The 18278-nt window shown below is 38.5% G+C and overlaps 1 protein-coding gene across 2 annotated transcripts in view; it reads right to left on the bottom strand.

The window, feature by feature from the left end:
* Positions 1 to 18278, bottom strand: part of Cul1 (cullin 1) — a 64766-nt gene that overhangs the window by 20158 nt on the left and 26330 nt on the right. For both annotated transcript variants that reach the window (XM_075955641.1, XM_075955640.1), the window contains exons 3-7: positions 8582 to 8756; positions 6544 to 6711; positions 3092 to 3142; positions 2613 to 2703; positions 1800 to 1963 (exon numbers count right to left, since the gene is read on the bottom strand). In XM_075955641.1, coding sequence (XP_075811756.1) covers positions 1800 to 1963; positions 2613 to 2703; positions 3092 to 3142; positions 6544 to 6711; positions 8582 to 8756 — 649 coding nt within the window. The remainder of the gene's footprint in view (positions 1 to 1799; positions 1964 to 2612; positions 2704 to 3091; positions 3143 to 6543; positions 6712 to 8581; positions 8757 to 18278) is intronic.

Here is an 18278-nt window from a genome sequence, read left to right as displayed (position 1 = left end):
GGAAAAGATAAGCCACAAAGAAAATGAAAGTTTTGAAGTTAGTAAATTTCTAGTGAGAAACTTAGTTAAAATTCAATATATACTAAAATAATTTATAGCACACTATAAATGAAATATCCACTAAAATATACTAAACCATTAATGCTTAAATTCAAACAAAACAAAGAAAACAGCCACTACCAGTATCCCCAAAAGAGCCTGCAGCAACATTCCAGTCTACTAAGTATCCCAGGCTTGTGGGTTTGTCATTGCATATTTCACAGAGTCTTTAATTTGTATTTTTGTTTCTACAGAGTTCTTTCTTCTGGAACAATAAATTCCAGGTTCAAGCTCCGCTAATGGGGTTCATTCCATTTGATAGTGAAGAGCAAGAGCAGACACACTGAAGCACCGCTCTTCCTGTTTTAAGTTACACCCGTTTCTTGGAAGAACGCAGGCCATCCTGTCCAGGAACACCAAGCTTTTACTCCTGCTCAAAAGGCTAGGCTTTGATGTCCTTGGGGGTTGGTAAGCAAACTAATGAGGTAAATTATCTTATGTGAAAGAGTGTTCAGGCTCCATGTATGTACACTATGTATTCACAGAGGCCAGAAGGTTGCTGGATCCTTTAGAACTATGGTTACAGATGGCCGTGAGCTACCATGTAGGTCCTCTGCAAGAGCAACACCTATTCTTTTAACTGTTGACCAATCTCTCCAGCCCATATTATTTTTAAATAATAAAAAATAATAGGAATATAGAATATTCAAACAAGTCCATTTTTTTGTTTTTAATAGGTCAGATTAGTCTCAATTACATGAGATATATTTTAAAGTGTTAAATGGCTTGTAGCTATTTAGCCATCAAAGCCATCCTTAGATGGACCATCAACTGTTTGCACTAAAATACTCCTGATGACAGCAAACTAACAGAGACCCAACACACACAGAGACTGTGAACACCTAGCCACACACAGAGACTGTGAACACCTAGCCCAAATAGGCTGTTGAAAGCAGGGCATTTCCTGAAAGCTCATTTTTACCTAAGTATTATTCTACTGAGATGTTCTGTACTTGATTGTTTTAATATTGTACTTGTGTTATAACTGCAGAAGTGAACAGTGGCAGAGGAGAGAGCATGCAAAGCCTAAAGGTATTCACTGCCTGGCACTGCATAACAGAAAGCTTGCTGACTCCTGACAGTCACTCCTCGGACACTACATTCAGAAGAAAGAGCAAAGAAAAATCTTAGAAGTTCATAGAAAAATAATCCCATAGTAAAATAATGCATGGAGGACACACAGCTCTACCTTGGTCTTCTCCAAAGTTAGAATCTAGATCCTCCTTCCTAATATAATCTAGATCCTAACATAATCTAGATCCTCCTTCCTAATATAATCTAGATCCTCCTTCCTAATATAATCTAGATCCTCCTTCCTAATATAATCCAGATCCTAATATAATCTAGATCCTCCTTCCTAATATAATCTTCAAGACTAAGCTACAGAATATTAAGGAATATTTAAGAGAAAAGCAGAACAAACAAACAAATAGCAAGTCTGGGAATATCTGCTTAATATTTTCTCACTGACAAATTTTGAGGGCCACTCAAGAGGTGATAATTCAGAACATGAAAGGCATGCACAAAGGGAACACACACTCATGGTTTTCAATTTGTAAAAGTCTCTCGGAGAGTTATAGGAGTTAAACCTGCTGGACACAGTGTGACTCGGTGCCAAGTCTGATTTGTAAAGGAACATTGCACTGCCAAGAACTCACTGAAGGAGCAATGACTGAGTTACATACTATGTTTAAGCTTACCTTTTTCATATATTCAGTTACTGGGTTCTGCTGCAAGAATTCAGTACTTTCTCTGGTATAAAATCTCTCTGTGTCAGCCAAAAATTGAGATTCAAAGGATTCTTTATACACTGTTAACGTAGGCCCCTTTGCAAATGCGTCATCTTCATTCAGTCCCAATTCCACTAGAAAAAAATATGAGCTATATTTCAATTATCCTATTTTTTGTTATTATGTCACAGATAATACTTTGGTGTAGCATTTGGTTTAAGTTACACTTGAAAGATCAATGTGAAATGGAGGGTTATATGGTAACTGTTATTCACTAGTATTGAAATATACTTGTTTCGATAAAAGAAAAACAAAACAAAACAATAAACTCCAAGATGTATAGCAACAAATCACCTCTATCTAGGCCAGGGATACTGCAAAATTACCACAAGTTCAGCCAGAAAAAGTTCATTTCCAAAAGTGATCTAAATATTGCACTTTCACAAAAATGCAAACCCACTAGGACTTGAACAACATGTCATTTAATCAGTGTCTCAACCTCAATTTTTCAAGCTGATAGATTTCTGGTTATTATTTAGGTCCAAGACAATCACATTAAATATAAGTATTTACTCATGAAAGCAGCAAAGAAAATAGTTCAATTTTATCAATAAAAATTACCTTAAAGTACAGAGATTAAATAGCTATGATTTATAAAATTATTGCTTAAAAGTACTTAAAAATGGAATAACATTCTTGATATTTAAATGTTTTTAAACGAATGTTAGAGAGCTATCATAGTTGCCATGTGATATGAAAACTGAATAAAGACAAATTATTTACCATAAGATTGTACAACTCCACTAATTAGTCTTGTATTGATGGTTTCTCCATTTCTTTCCTTTTCAATCAGTTTTAAAACAGCATTTGTGACCTTTAAGAATATAGAAAACATATTAGGTAGACACAATGTACCTTACATATCCTTTAAACATTTAGAGCCATTAACTAATACAAGGTAACAAATATTTTAGGGGGATGGGTATGCACATGCTCAAGCACTGCTCCTCAGGAGTAATCTCAGGGATCGGTCTGATCCTGCTCTCCAGGGCTGGACTCACTGGTGGGCATCGTATACCTGCTCTCTATGGGTGCTGGGGATCTACCCACCCCAGGCCCTCATGCTTACATGGCAAGCACTTCCCTGACTGAGCCATATCCCCAGCCCAACAAATACTCTTTAGATAGTCAAAGGCTTGAGAATCAAGACAGAAGTGGGAAATATTTTTAAAACAAAACACACAACATTTCACAGTAGATACCTGTTTATTCAATGGCCTGAACAAACAATCTCTCCATGTCACCAATGCAAGCTGGATGAAAAGGGGAAAAAGATGTATTAAATAACTGTATTTCACCATGGTTCCCAAAAACTGGTCAAACGGTAATTTGAATTCTTAATTTTACAAAAATTCCTAGATTACAACGTAGTAAAAAATCTATTATCACAATGAAATCAGAGCCACCCTTTCAAGTTAATCACTTTGTACAGATGTTTACCAGCTCACATTTAACTGTCAAGTTCTAAAAGAACATTCTGATTTAAGGTGCACATTGTATCAGCTTAAAAACCAGTAGTAGACTCACCCTATCAATGTTTTCCCTGGATCAAACAATTTCAACTAGATACACCTGATAAAAGTAATTCCAGTTACTAACACGGTTTCCTAATACATCAAGATAAACAACAGAGAATATAAAAATCTTCCAACTTTTATATCTGGATTGTGTATTTTTAGTGCAGTTTCTTGTACATAACTTACTAAAACCTCCTATTGTACTTATGTCTTCACGCGACTGTGTAAGACATACATTTTTATGTGTACATGGTATATGCTTGCATGTATCTATGGATACACACACAAATGGAGACTCAAGTGTTCCTGAGCCATCTTATCTCCTCAGCCCCTCCTGATAGAAGCATTTTAATGCGAATATGTAAATACCATGGTCCATTTTTACATTCTTAATTTTTTCACAAGTGTTATACTAAGATTAATTACTGCAAAAATGGTTCCTGAAAGAAGAAAGAATTCATACATGATTTTTAAACTGTTGGGAGAGGTTTAGAAAGTTAAAACAGAACTGAAATTTACAACACTTTAACACAAACAAGAAATTAATTAAACAAAAATGTCATTAGTCTCCTTCCCAATTTAACTAGAGATAAAATTAAGCTTGTAAAAATATGTATTTTTGAAAATATTACATACAAATTTAATCTATGAAAAGTATTTCCTAAGTAGTGTCTCCAAAAAAATGAATTCCATAAAAGCAATATTTAAATTTTTTGTTTGCCTGTTTTCCCTCCCTATGTAAGTAAGCACTGGCTATGTATGTAGATCAAGCTGGCCTCATAGAGATCTGCCTGCCTCTGCATCCTAGAGCTGGGATTAAAGGTGTGTGCCACCAAGCCCAGAATTATTAGGAATTCTTGACTGTGGTCTGCCAAAGGGCTTAGAAGACTGAGCCTCACTGTCTAGAAGAGAAGCAATTTGCAGATGTATGCTTAACCCTAACCCTTCTCTCCCTGCCTCTTCAGTCCTCAGGTAGGAGTAAGGCAGCAGTGAAAATACAAGGCTGTGGTTATCAGCTTCTAACAGAGCCCCACACTTTAAAAAATAATTTGTTCCAGCTATTTTCTAAATTACCAACCACATCCTTAGACAGACATAACCCAGCTCTGGATGATTGTCACTTCAAAGGAAGGAAGTCAAAGAGCAAAAGAAGGCAAAGAGGCAAACCAAAGAAATTTCAGAATAGGTTGGCATAACAAGTCTTGGTGTCAGACTTCAACATATTAACAATGAAATCAACTTGGATTCCCTGGGTGATTTGGAAGGAAACCAATAACTTTCTCTATTTAAAAGAATTAATTACGAAAAAAAAAAAAGAGAGACTCTGGGCCTAAAATAAAACCAGAGGCTGAAACCATAGGCTGTAACTGGCCCACTGAGCTTTGATACAAACTAGCAAATGACTGGAGTAGGCTCTTGAAGCAGTGCACTTGGGACACAGATAGGAATACTATAATACTATTTTTAGGTGGGGGCGGTGACTGTCCTCTGCTAGAATTTATGGCGGGGTACTGCATTTCCAAACACTAGCTACACTATGTGATGATACAGAAACTGTGGGGTTTGAAAACAGATTTAAAACATAATGACAGTGGCTGATTCTTGTCTAACGGGGCTGGCTGGCCTGCAATTCAAGAGATAACCTACTGCCTCTGCCTTCCTAGTACTGAGATTAAAGGCATGTACCACCGAGTCTGGCTGAATCTTAAAGAAACATTATATAGCTTAGTACTTTTTATTTAAGCTTGTTTTAAATGTTGAACAAAGTAGATGCAAAGTGAAAAAGCAGGAATGAGCCTCAGGAGTCTGTGATGCTGCTGCAGAGCACACACAAGAACTTTAGGTCAAGCGGTGTCCAAAGGAAACAGACGAGAACCATGCAGAGTCGTCCTGCAATTCTGAGACAAGGAAAGCACACCAGCCATCCCTTGATGGACAGGGTTCAAAACATGTTCAATGGGATAAACATAATTTTTTAAATATATTAAAAAGAAAAACACAAAAAGCTCAACTCAGAAAACTGAGCCTAGAAAATGTGATTAAAATCATGTAACTAACCAGGTGTGATCCCAGACCTTGGGAACAGTCAGGCATTTCAGCTTGATGCCAGTCTGGTCTCGCAGTGAGTTTCCAGCCAGCCAAGGTTACAGTGATACTCTGTTTCAAACAACCAGAACCTCAAACAAAAGCCTATGTAACCACACAATAAAGTGTCACTGTGAAGCACAGCTGGGGCACAGAAACTGAGCTCTGTAAGTGCTAAAAGTCCTGCATTTGAGCTGTTTTTTTTGTCTAATTAAATTTGTCAAAAGCAAAGAAACAAAATATTGCCATCATCAGAATTTTTGGCTCCAGGGATCTGCCTGTGTCTGTCTCTTGAGCACTGGGATTAAAAACATCCTCTTTTCACATAGGTTCTGGGCGATCATCTCAGGTCCTTGTGTTTACAAGGCAAATACTTTGTTGACTGAGCTATCACCCCAATTTTGTGGAGTTTTTTATCTTTATTTCTTATTCTTTTTCAGACAGGGTCTCATTTAGCTCAAGTTGGCCAGGAATGTGTCATATAGCAGAGAATGACTCGAATTTGATTCATTTTCCTCTATTTCCCAAGTGCTGCGATTACAGGTGTGCCTAGTACATAGACTGAATCCAGGACTTCATACACATTAGGCACTCTCCTAACTGCTTGCCCTGCCCCCACCTGTAGCCCATTTCAATTTCCAAGTTTAGAAGGAGGCCTGAGAATCTGCATCCCTATCGTGTTCCCAGGTGACGTGGATGACACAAATTTAGGAGTCATACTCTGAGAAACCAGAGGGCCTAAAACAAAAACCCCGAAGACTAACAAAAATATTTAATTCAGGGTCCGCTCTCAAATACAGAGCTCTCAGACCAAGAAAGTGCATCAAAGTCCAGTTAAGAGCTTAATCCTTAGATAAGGTACCTGATTATAGTGCTAAAACTCAAGCAGTTCCAGGCAAAGTATGGTAAGTGGTCAATTAATTGAAGATAGTTTAAAAGTAAACGCAGAACTGTTTGTTTAACTGTGTTTATTTTATAGCTCCAATTTCTCACCTCTCTGCTTTCTTGCCACAACATATTTTGTTTTTTATTCTTTTTTTTTTTAAACTTACTGAATAGATTTCATATATTCCTTTTCGTCCTTCATCACATTCGCGGCGAACCCAATGTCTATTGAGGTAGGCACAGATTCCATTCAGCACTTTGCTGGAGAATCGGTAATCTTCCCACTGCTGAGTGTAGAACTTCAGTACACTCTCATCCATTAGATCTTCTCCATCCTAAAAACAAGTACACTAAAGCTTTAATGTGACTTGGTTTGTCATATAAGCAAGACAAAACTTACTGAAAAAGCTACCACATCAAAATACACTAACACATATGGCTATAATGGGATCTTTTTATTGCTGTGTATGAAAACATGCTAATGTAAATTCTCACAGAACACAAAAAAGTTCACTATCAAATTAAACTGGAACTTTCATTGGTTGAATACGCACATGCAGTCACAGAGTACACCCTAAGTTTTCAGAATGTAAGTGTGATTTTTCTTTCTTTCATGCTTTTTCTTTAGTAACTGAACCTAGGGGTGGGTCTAGTGCTAGGCAACTGTTGTACTTTTAATTCAAGACAGGGTCTTGCTAAGTTGCCCAGACTGCGCTTAAATTCAAGTGTGCAGCCCAAGTACACCTAGAACCTGTGATCCTCTTGAAACCCTGGGATTTTGGGTGTGTCCACCACACCCAGTATGTTCTCCTGTTTTCCAAGGTTGCCCTTGAACTTTTTTCTGTTCCTCTGCCTCCACCCACTGAAAGCCAGGATTATAGGCCAGTGCTGGAATTATAGGTATATACACCTCCGTATCTTGCTTTGTTTAGTTTTTAAGCAATTTCTTCTTAAGGAATCTACCTCCACAGCATCTCTATGTTTGACATTTTTCTAGTTTAAAAAAAAAATGAAACAAAAACAAAAAAACCTATCCTCTTAATTATAATGGAAGCTAATATACTTATTTTTTAAAATTGAGCTGATTCACAAACTTGTAAACCTACAAAAATATTCATATTAATTGTGACATTCTTAGGTATTAATGACATCTCCATTTAGAAGTGCTACACCGTGTGTGCCAAAGAGGTAGAGGAAAGCCAGTGGGAGCCTGCCCTACACTCCTGCCTCGGTGTGTCTTCATGTGGAAAGCCACAGCCCAGTAGACCTGTATTCTACAAGTAGCAACATTCAAGTGACCCAACCATCTATGTAAACATCTGGACACACCCCAACACAACCAAAGGTTTTGTTTATGTAAATGATGTGAATTTTAAAATGCAAAGCTGGCCTATTCCACATGTAAAATGCAAATGTGTTGCTGATGGAGCCACTACTGAAAACAGAACATACTTCGCTTACAAGTGCTGCAAATTCAAAAAACAGGGGCTATACAGCAAGACAGTTCAAGTTTAAGAACTTTAAAGTAGAATATTAGTTATAACTTGTCAGTCAACTACAATCTGTTATAATGCTTCCACTTAGCTTGTAAAATAATGAAGAAAAAAGCATTGTGCAGCATGCAGAAAACACTCTATACCCTCTTCATAAATTAAAAAACAAAAAAACCTATATACACAGAAGAGACTCAGAACTTTCCCGGGTAGAGTAGCAATCCTACACTGACTGAGTCTTATGTACAACAGCAGATGAGGGAGCTACCTGCCCACCCAATGGCTGAGTGTAAGGCAGCCTACTTCCTTTGTTACAGAACAGACCAAAGGCAGAAGGCTAAGAAAAAGATTCATCATTGACAAACAATTGTTTGAGCTAATGCTTTTAAATCACAGGATGTGGGTAGTTGTATCAATGGCCAATCCAGTCTAGGCCTAGTGTCAGGACACACATGATAGTCATGGCAAAATTGCTGTACTTAAAATAAACGAGGCGGTTCTGGCGCACACCTTTAATTCCAGCCAGCACTTGGGAGGCAGAGGCGGGTGGATCTCTGTGAGTTTGAGGCCAGCCTGGTCTACAGAGTTAGTTCTAGAACAGGTTCCAAAACTACAAAGAAACCCTGTCCCCAAAAACCATAAAAAGAGAAAAAGAAAGAAAAATTAAAACAAAGTATTTTTATATGTTTTGTATATCAGTGAGACATCTTACCTTGAGAAGATTTGTCAAGTAATTCTTCAAAAACTCTTTCAATCGCTTGTATAACTCCAAGCCAACAAACTGGGCTCCCCCAGGAGTCTGCCCCTTTTTTGACTTGGAAGGAGGGACTCCAGCTCCCCGCGCTTGGTTGGACTGATGCACACTAGTGCAGTAGTTATAGACATGACTTGGACAAAGTTAAGGAGATGACATATACCTTAGATGCTAACAGTGATTAACATGAACATATTTCCTTCTGTTTATGTATATTCTCAATATATTGATCAAAACCTGCTAAAAGCTCTTCTGGTCTGTATGGGCTCCTGCATGTACATGGTAAACATATACTTACTCAGGTTCATGCCCACATATATAATAAAACAGTATCTTTTTAAAAAAAATGAAGACAATCCACAAAGTAGAAAATATTGTTAAGCTATAATCCAAGAAAGGACCATAAGTAGAATATATAAAGAACTCTTAAAACATAGTAACAGGACAAATAATTCAATTGAACATAAGCAAAAAAGATCTAAAAGATATATTAATGTCAATAAACACACAAAAAGATCCTTAATACCATTAACCTCCAGAGGAATGCAAATCAAACCACAATGACTAATTCATATTCACTAAGATGGCTAAAGTTAAAAATAAAATAAGGATTGGCCAGAATGGGAAAAAAACAGAGCTGCCGTACATTGTTAGTGGGTAAGCAAACTGATGCAGCCGCTTTATCAAAGTCAGTTTGGTAACTGTATCAACATAGACACAGATGCACACACAGAGCTGCACTATTCATAATAGCCAAAAAAGAAAACAACCCAAATGCCTACCAACTCTTGGAAAAACAAAATGTGATCTAGTCACATATATTGAAATAATTCTATTATAAAAACAAATGAAATGCTTATACATGGGATAAAACGGAAGGTATCTAAAAATACACTAAGAAGGGCAGAGCTAGTCATAGGTATTTTAAATCAAAAATAAAGTACAATGTGACAAAAAATGAAACACAAGAATAAAGAAGAAGTATATTTAGCAGTAGAAATAAAAAAAAAAATCTAAAACGCAATAGATAGCTGCCGACAATGGGTTGATGACGCATACTAAGTCAGACACAGACCATAACAAATTCACACGCTGACTTTTAAACACTGAATCTTTCCCAAGGACCCCCTCAAAGTTTCTTTGGCAGGGAAGCTGGCTGGAAGCTAAGCAGTGATCTAGGATTTTCTTCTCTCACATCTGTTGGGATTTCCTACTAGCAGTGGTAGGAAATGCTCTGAGACAGTGTGGTTATGTTACAGCGCCAAGTTGGAGTCAGGCTCCGAAAATGACCCCCCAACTCTCCCAACATCAGTGAAATGACTCATTTTCTACAAGTTCTTCGGGCTTAACAGGAATGAAAGTCTGTAGCAAGATCCTGTTGGTGGCTCTTGCACAGGCACTCCCGGAGCAGCTGCCCTGCCAGGCCTGGTGAAAAATCCCACCTCAAAGTTCATCTCCAACCACTCACTCGTTACCTAAGAGAGAGGATGCTGCAATGTTTTCCCCACGGTCATCAATGCTGAGGACCCAGGCTGCCTCAAATGGCTGCTACCCACAGCATTGAGATCATTTCTATTTTCTAAGGCAAAGTCTAACTAAAACAACAAAGCTAAACAGAGCCACTTTCCATCCACTTTTTCCCCAACTACAACTTAAAAGTGAAAAGCTGAACTACACCTCCTGTTGAGCTGGCAAAGGAGACCCTGGGTTCAAGTCCTAGCACCACAAACCGACCAGAACCAGCTTCCTGCCCTCATCAGCTAGTAGAATGCTTTTACAAAATAACAACAGCAAGAGGCAGAATATCATTGGTATAATCAGACTGACAAGTCATAAAACAGCTCTCTCTGGTCTGCAATTATATACATTTCTGAAAAGATATATCCCACCAAAGCAAGTAATACACCTCATGGCATATTTCAAAGGCAAAGGCTACTTGCAATTAAGTGTGACAAAGTACATAATTTTTCTTTTTAAGGATTAATTTATTTTTTTATGAGTATGTGTGAGTGCCTAAATGTTGTCTATGTACCCAGTCTATGCCTGGTGCTTACAGACGAAAGTACTGAGTCCCTAGAACAAGAGCTCTGGGTAGTTGTGAGCCACTATGTGGCACCAGGAATCAAACCCAGATTCTCGGAAGATCAGTCAGTGCTCTTAACCACTGAGTCATCATTCCGGAAACCCATTTTATAATGTTTAATCTGAATATATACACCATGCATCAAGTTTGGAAGAATAGTGAACATACCATATTTACACTAATAAAAAACAAAAAAGTCATGAAGCAATTTCTGTGGAGTATATATCAAGAGTTAAATAAGAAAAATAAAAATTTACCTTCAAATGCATGTTTATACTGAAAGGAAGAGAACTGTTTAAAAACCAGCTCCAACTCCAACACACAACCAGAGCCTCTCTCCACACAGCACAACATGTTTATCACCTGTTTCTAAAGTAGAAGAGTTTATATAAGGTATCATATGAGCATTATATAAGGTATCATATGAGCATTATTCCAAATCAATTAACAATCTTCAGGGCACTCTGGGTAGCTGGGCCTGTCCCTACTACTGAGGTGCACATCCTTACACATTTATTACACATCTGGTAACTAAATATACAGATAAGACCAAGGCTGTTTTCTGCTGTTTCTTATTACCAAATACAAAGAGCCTTGAGCACATAATTTAAATACAACTATTTCTTCAAGGTAGAGTTAAAAGTTAAAAAGCAAATAAATTGGTGAACCATTGTGTACTTTTATCTTTTGAGAAACGGGCTTCTAAATTTCTATCCAGAAATATCATAGCAATACTTCCACCGGCACTGTGGGAGCTTAGCCCACTTTCTCCCTAATATCCCTAACACTGGCTATCAGTTCTTTTCAACTACTTTCCACCTTTAATCCCTTATTTCTTTAGAAGTCACAAGGTTGAGTATTTTTCCATATTTTTACTAGCTACATTTCTTTATTTAAACTAGTTACTTCCTTTAGAACCTTAATTTATATTTGCAGCACTGGAATTAATCCAAGACCTCATATGCTAGGCAAGTGCCACACCATTCACCATTCACTGTGCTGTATATCTTCAGCTCCTTTCTTTCTTTCTCTTTCTTCTTTCTTTCTTTCTTTCTTTCTTTCTTTCTTTCTTTCTTTCTTTCTTTCTTTCTTTCTTTCTTTTTGTTTTTCCGAGACAGGGTTTCTCCGCAGCTTTTGGTTCCTGTCCTGGAACTAGCTCTTGTAGACCAGGCTGGCCTCGAACTCACAGAGATCCACCTGCCTCTGCCTCCCGAGTGCTGGGATTAAAGGCGTTCGCTACCACCGCCCGGCTCTTCAGCTCCTTTCTGTTTACTTCACTTAGTTGCCGAGGCTGGCTTTGAACCTGCCTCTGTAGTCCAAGGAGGACTTAAACCTGTAAGGACCCTAGCCTCAGCTTCCAGAGCAACTAGAATCAGACATCTGTGGTGTAGACTTGGATGAGGATGAGGCATATTCTAAAACTTTGGACAAATGCAGACCAAGCAAAATAGATCACATTTGATAAAGTTCTAAAAACGTTCCTGTGTTTAGGTTCATCTGATGTAAGACATGCTAATAGGTGAGCAAAGACTCCTAAAGTACAAGATGAAACATCCAAATATATTTATTGGTTTAGACAGTTATACCAAAAAGGATGTAGATCATCAACAATCCGTTTTGAAAACAATCTGCTATTTATTCTTTTTGATCTACTTTTATGTAATTATTTTCTACAGAAGGAAACAGAAATCTGCATTAGGCAGGCAGAAATAGGAAGCGTCACCTGCAATACTTCCCACCCCAGTATCTACTGAAGAGAATGCAGGGAAAACTGCAGATCTGAGTAGAAAACAGCAGCCAACAGTGAGGAGACAACTGCCAGGTGCTGCAGCATTGGGGACAAGCGTGCTGTAGGTATAAGAGCTAAGCACACTGGCTGGGTAAGGATTCTAGCCCAAGCGGTATAAATTCTATGCCATTACAAGACACATGCTTAAGTTCTGACTTGCTGAGATAAACGGTCAAGGCTGAACATGGATGAGACCCTTACAGGATTGCTGGGAAAAAGAAGACGCTGGGAAAACTAGTTTACAGCACTACTGAGAGAAAATAGAAGGGTGGAGTTTTGAGAATTCATTCACCAGCATGAATGCTGCCTCACGTGACGGAGCTCAGGAAGCCTGACTGCTTTGTCATGAGGCTTTCTTCCCTGAGGACTGGACAAAGGATAGAAGTGGAAACAGCAGAATTCTGGGCAAAAGCTTTGATTGCTCTACCTAATGAAAAACAAATTGTGTAAACATAATCTTTTTTTTTTTTTTGTCATGCTTGGAATCAAACTCAGAGGCTTGGGCACCTGCATAGACAAGCACGCTACCACCGGGCCCCACTTTCTACTTCAAGGGCCAGCCTGAAACCTACGAGTGGCTGCACTGGTAGAAACAGCCGGACAGTTACGATGTTCTACTGATTCCTTTATTTTAATTACCTTTCATACATGTAATATTAGCAGACAATGAAATGTTGCTGAGGGTCTCATGAAGAAAGGCCCAATTTATGAGTGAGGAAATTTTCTCCTCTGCGTCAAAGGCCTTTCTTGAAATGTGGATCTATTACTCCAGTTTTGTTTCTTGGTTGTTCCACCTGACTCTAGCACTCAGAATGATTTTTACTAAGCTAACCTCTTCCTTCTGGAATGGAGAGAGAACCCAACAGCAGCTGTTCACACTGAAGCAGCCAAGTACAGAGCAAGTGGCTTCTTCTGCGATGTGATCTTTGGATGAATGCTTCTAATACTTCCACTGCCTGCTGATGTTCTCTGCTGGAAAATAAACTTTGAGTGTTTTTTTGATTTTTTTTTAAACATTAGAATTTTTTAAAAACTAAAAATTTCCTGAGCCGAGCATAGGGTATGTAATAACCTTGAGAAGTGAATACAAAATTTCATTACTTAATTGAAGTTCAAAAGGAAAGAACTCTATTATTTACTCACCTCCCTAGAAAATACTTCCTATTTCTTTAAGAATAGAAAGTTTCTACTTTCTCACAGCTCTATAAAACAAAATAATCGACCTAATTTTGTGAAAAACTACATATTAAAGAAATTTTGGGCTGCTGAAGTTTACATAAAAACTTGTCAACTTGAATTTGACCTTAAAATCCACATAAAGATAGATGGAAAGAAGTACCTCCATGAGGTTTTCTTCTGCACACCATGAAAAGAACTCCTTCCCCCCTACCATGCATGCACACTCACACAAATTAAACAATCAATTTAAAAAAAAATTTCCCAGGGCCAGGCATCACAACCCTATAATCCTAGCACTTGGCAGACTGAGGCAGGAGGATCAAATTTAAGGTTAGTCTGTATTGTAATAGTGAGTCCATCTCAAAAAGGAAAATACTTTAAAAATTAGACACACACACACACAAAAGGATAAGCAGTGGAATTTCCTTGGTCACCAAAGTAATGCTGGTCTGCTTTTGTGCATAACAGAAACCCCACCAGGTCTCCTGCCTCACCGCTGAAACCTGCCTTTTAGTCTACTACAAGTCAGTCAGCCACTAGTCAGACCTAGCAAGCCAAATCCTGTGAGACATACTATCCACTCATTTGGCAAAGACTCCATTTTTCTTAAACGTACACAACATATCTATGATTCAGCAATTTCTCTCACAGGCATCTACCCAAGAGAATGAGAGAACATATGGTCACTCAACAACTAGTACATGATGTTCATAACAGTGCACCTAACAGCAAACACATGGGAATAACAAAGATCACTGATGGATATGCACAATGTAAAATATCCATACAGTCATGAAGGAAATGAAGCTCTGATTAACACTGAAGGACGAAGGTTCTGATCATTACTCTAAGTGAAAGATATCAGACACAAAACCATATACTGTATAATTATTTACAGGAAAAGTCTAGAATAAACAAATTAATAGAAACTAGAAGTGGCTGCCAGAGATGGTGGTGGTGGTATATGTGGATTCAACTGCTAATGAGAACAAGGAGTCTTTCTGGGGCGATGAAAATACCCTATGAGGACTGGAGAGTTAGCTCAGTGGTGTACCAGCTGCTCTTCCAAAGGACCTGGTTTCTATTCCTAGCACTCATATGGCAGCTCATAGCTGTCTGTAAAACCAGCTGCAGGGGATCTGGGACATATACATACATATAAAACACATAAATATATATATCTTAAACATTAAATATACTGAACACTGCACTGTACACTTCTGAAATGAGTTAATTTTTTAAGTGATGAATACTTCAATTAAGCTAATACTACTTAAAAATTTTTTTAAAGATTGTATTATTTGCGGGGTGGTGGTGGCACACACCTTTAATCACAGCACTCGGGAGACAGAGACAGTAGGATCTCTGTGATTTTCGAGATTTTGATCTTCTCATCAATAGAGCGAGTTCCAGGACAGCCAAGGCCGTTATACAGAAAACAAACAAACAAACAAACACAAAACAAAAAAAAAAACCCTGTCTTGAAAAACCAAAAAAAATAGGGGCTGGAGAGATGGCTCAGTGGTTAAGAGCACTGGCTGCTCTTCTAGAAGATCCAGGTTCAATTCCAAGCACCCACATGGCAGTTTACAGCTATCTGTAACTCCAATTCCAGGGGATCTGACACCTTCACAGCAATGCACATAAAATAAAGTCAATAAATTATAAAAAAGAAAAACCAAAATATAAATAAGCAAATAAATAAAAGTACATTATTTGTATGTGTGTGCCCAAGGAGGTCAGAGGAAGGTATTGGGATCCCCTGGACCTGGAGATACAGGCTGCTGTGAACTGCCCAGTATGGATGCTGGGAACTAAACTCAGGTTCTTCAGAAGAGCAGAAAGTGCTCTTAACTACTAAGCCATCTATCTCTCTAGCTCCAAGCTTTTATTTAATTTTATTTTTTGAGGTAGGGTCTCACCCTATGGCCCTGTCTGGCTTGGAATTGGTAGGTAGGCCAGGCTGGCCTTAAACTCAGAGGTCAGCCTGCCTCTGCCTACTGAGTACTGGGATTAAAGGTGTGCACATCACCACATCTGGCAGCCCCATATGCTAACCAATTATTTTATGTATATTTTCGGGGGTGGGGTGGCACATATGCCCCAGTGTGCCTGTAGAGGTCAGAGGGCAACTTGCAGCAGTTGGTTCTTAACTTCTACCATGTAGGATCCGGGGACTGAACTCAGTGTGGGGCTTGGTAGCAAGGGCCTTTACCAACTAAACCACTTTGACAGCCCAAAATTGTTTTTATTTTTTTAACTTATTTTTAATTATGTATATGCCTCTGTCTATGTGTATGTGTACGTGAGTGGGATTGCCTGAGAAGACAAGAAGAGTCCAAGTCTCTGAAGCTGGTTACAGGCAGTTGAGAGCCACCAACATGGGTGCTGGGAACGCAGGTTCTCTACAAGACATGATGTACTCTTAAGTTAGGGCATCTATCTCCCCCCAGCTCCTCAAAGTTGCTATTTTTTAAAAAGTTCTAGAGTAAAAATATATTTAAATATGAAAACAGATATATACTATGCATATACATTCAATTTAGTTTAAATATAGTTTCATTTATCTGTTAATGTTTTAATATTCTAAAATTAAAATATTTGAAATGTTATATAACCTATTTTGATAAATACTGATATTACTAAAGTTTTAAACTTACATCTCCATTAAATGAGCAACTTTAAAGTCCTGGAATCAGTACCAATCTGCTCAGTTAGCTGAGCTCCATTCATTCATTCATTCACTCATTCATTTTTAGAAGGGCTCAAGTAGCTGAAGCTGGCCTTGAACTTGCTATGTTGAGGATGGCCTTGAACTCCTGACCATCCTGGCTCTATCATCCTGGTTACAGACCTGAGTCACCAAATCTGGCTGGTGAGTTCTAATTTCAATTTTATATCTGTATAGAATCAAGAAACTACAAAGTAGCCGGGCAGTGATGGCACATGCCTTTAATCCCAGCACTTGGAAGGCAGAGGCAGGTGAGTTTGAGGCCAGCCTGGTCTACAAGGGCTAGTTCCAGGACAGGACAGGCTCCAAAGTTACAGAGAAACCCTGTATTGAAAAACCAAGAAAAGGGGGGAGGGAGGGGAGGAGACAGACAGACAGACACACACACAGAGACAGACAGACAGACTGACTAACTACAAGTTAAAAGCTGGAAAAATGGCTTAGTTGTATAGAACACTGGTGGCTCTTGCAGAGGCTCAGGGTTCAGTTCTCAATCATCCATAATTCCAGTTCCAGGAGATCCGATGTCCTCTTTGGGTCTCCTCAGGCACCAGGGATGGGTGTGATATACATGACATATATGCAGGTAAGACACTCATACACAGTAAATAAAAATAAATCTTTATAAAAATACAAATATAACTGGGTCTGAGTGCTGTAACAGTAGGAACTATGCCTTTTATAATCTCATAACCTTTGCAAGAGACAGCATAGTCCTTCATACACATTATGGACCAAAGACCAATGAAAAGTTTTTTGTGATGTTATCAATTGTGGAGTTGCTGGGGGCTCAGGATCGCCTATAAGGAACACCTCTGGGTGTGTGTGAGGGAATTCAGAAAGAGGATTAACCTGGGGTGTGAGCTGCACCACTCATGGCAGCACAGCATCTCTGGACTACAGGGAGAGAGGAGCAAGAAGAACACAAGAACTCATTGCCTGCTTGCTGTGGGCACACTGCCTTTAGCAGCTGCACATTCCTGCTACCATAAGGAATGTGTCTCTCTGGCTGTGATGAACTGTGCCTGTGAACTATAAACACATTTAAATCCTTCTTCCCCTAAACTGTTCTGTGAGAACAGCCAGAAAAGTAGCTACTGTACTCTTAGTACCGCATTTGTAAGACAAAACCATAATCATCAAGCTTTTGTTGTATGTGAGCCCTTTAAAATTGGTAAGCAGTTTTTACCTGGTAAAGAGCAAATAGAAAATATTTTAGGACTTTCTGGACCAGATTTTCTGATACAACTACCATATTCTCCTGTGAAATGAAGGCAGTCACAATGATTTAAACCACTTAGGTCAATACTGCCCACAAAACTTTCTATAATCTAGTCAGTCTATTGAACATCTAGAAATATGGTTATTATTGCTAAGGACCTGAATTTTAAAACTAAAGTTACTTCTCAGTGTTTACAGGTGTGGCTCTCATGGGCTCATATTTCAATGTTTGTTCAATAGTTGATGAAACTGTTTCTGAAGGACTAGGAGGTGTGTCATTGGGAATGGGCTTTGAGGATTCAAAAGCTCACACCTTCCTTCCCCACAACCCATGGGAGCCTCAGTCACTGCCTCAGCACCATGCTTCTCTGCCTGCTGCTATGTTCCCCAACATGATGGTCATGAACTCACCCTCTGAAACTCTAAGAAAGTTCCTACTGAATGTTTTTTATAAGTTGCTTTGGCCATGGCATCTCATCATGGCAACAGAAAAAATGAAAAGCAACTAATACAAGAGGATCTCCCCAAGGGGGCATCTAAATTATTAGATTATAAATAATGACAATATATTTGCATACAATTCATCTGTATCCTCATACTTTAAATCACCTCTGGATTACTTAAAATGCCTAATAAAATACAATACAAAATG

This window comes from Microtus pennsylvanicus, chromosome 21 (assembly GCF_037038515.1).
Source record: "Microtus pennsylvanicus isolate mMicPen1 chromosome 21, mMicPen1.hap1, whole genome shotgun sequence".
In the NCBI taxonomy this organism is placed as follows: Eukaryota; Metazoa; Chordata; class Mammalia; order Rodentia; family Cricetidae; genus Microtus; species Microtus pennsylvanicus.
This window is presented reverse-complemented; position numbering and strand designations above follow the sequence as displayed.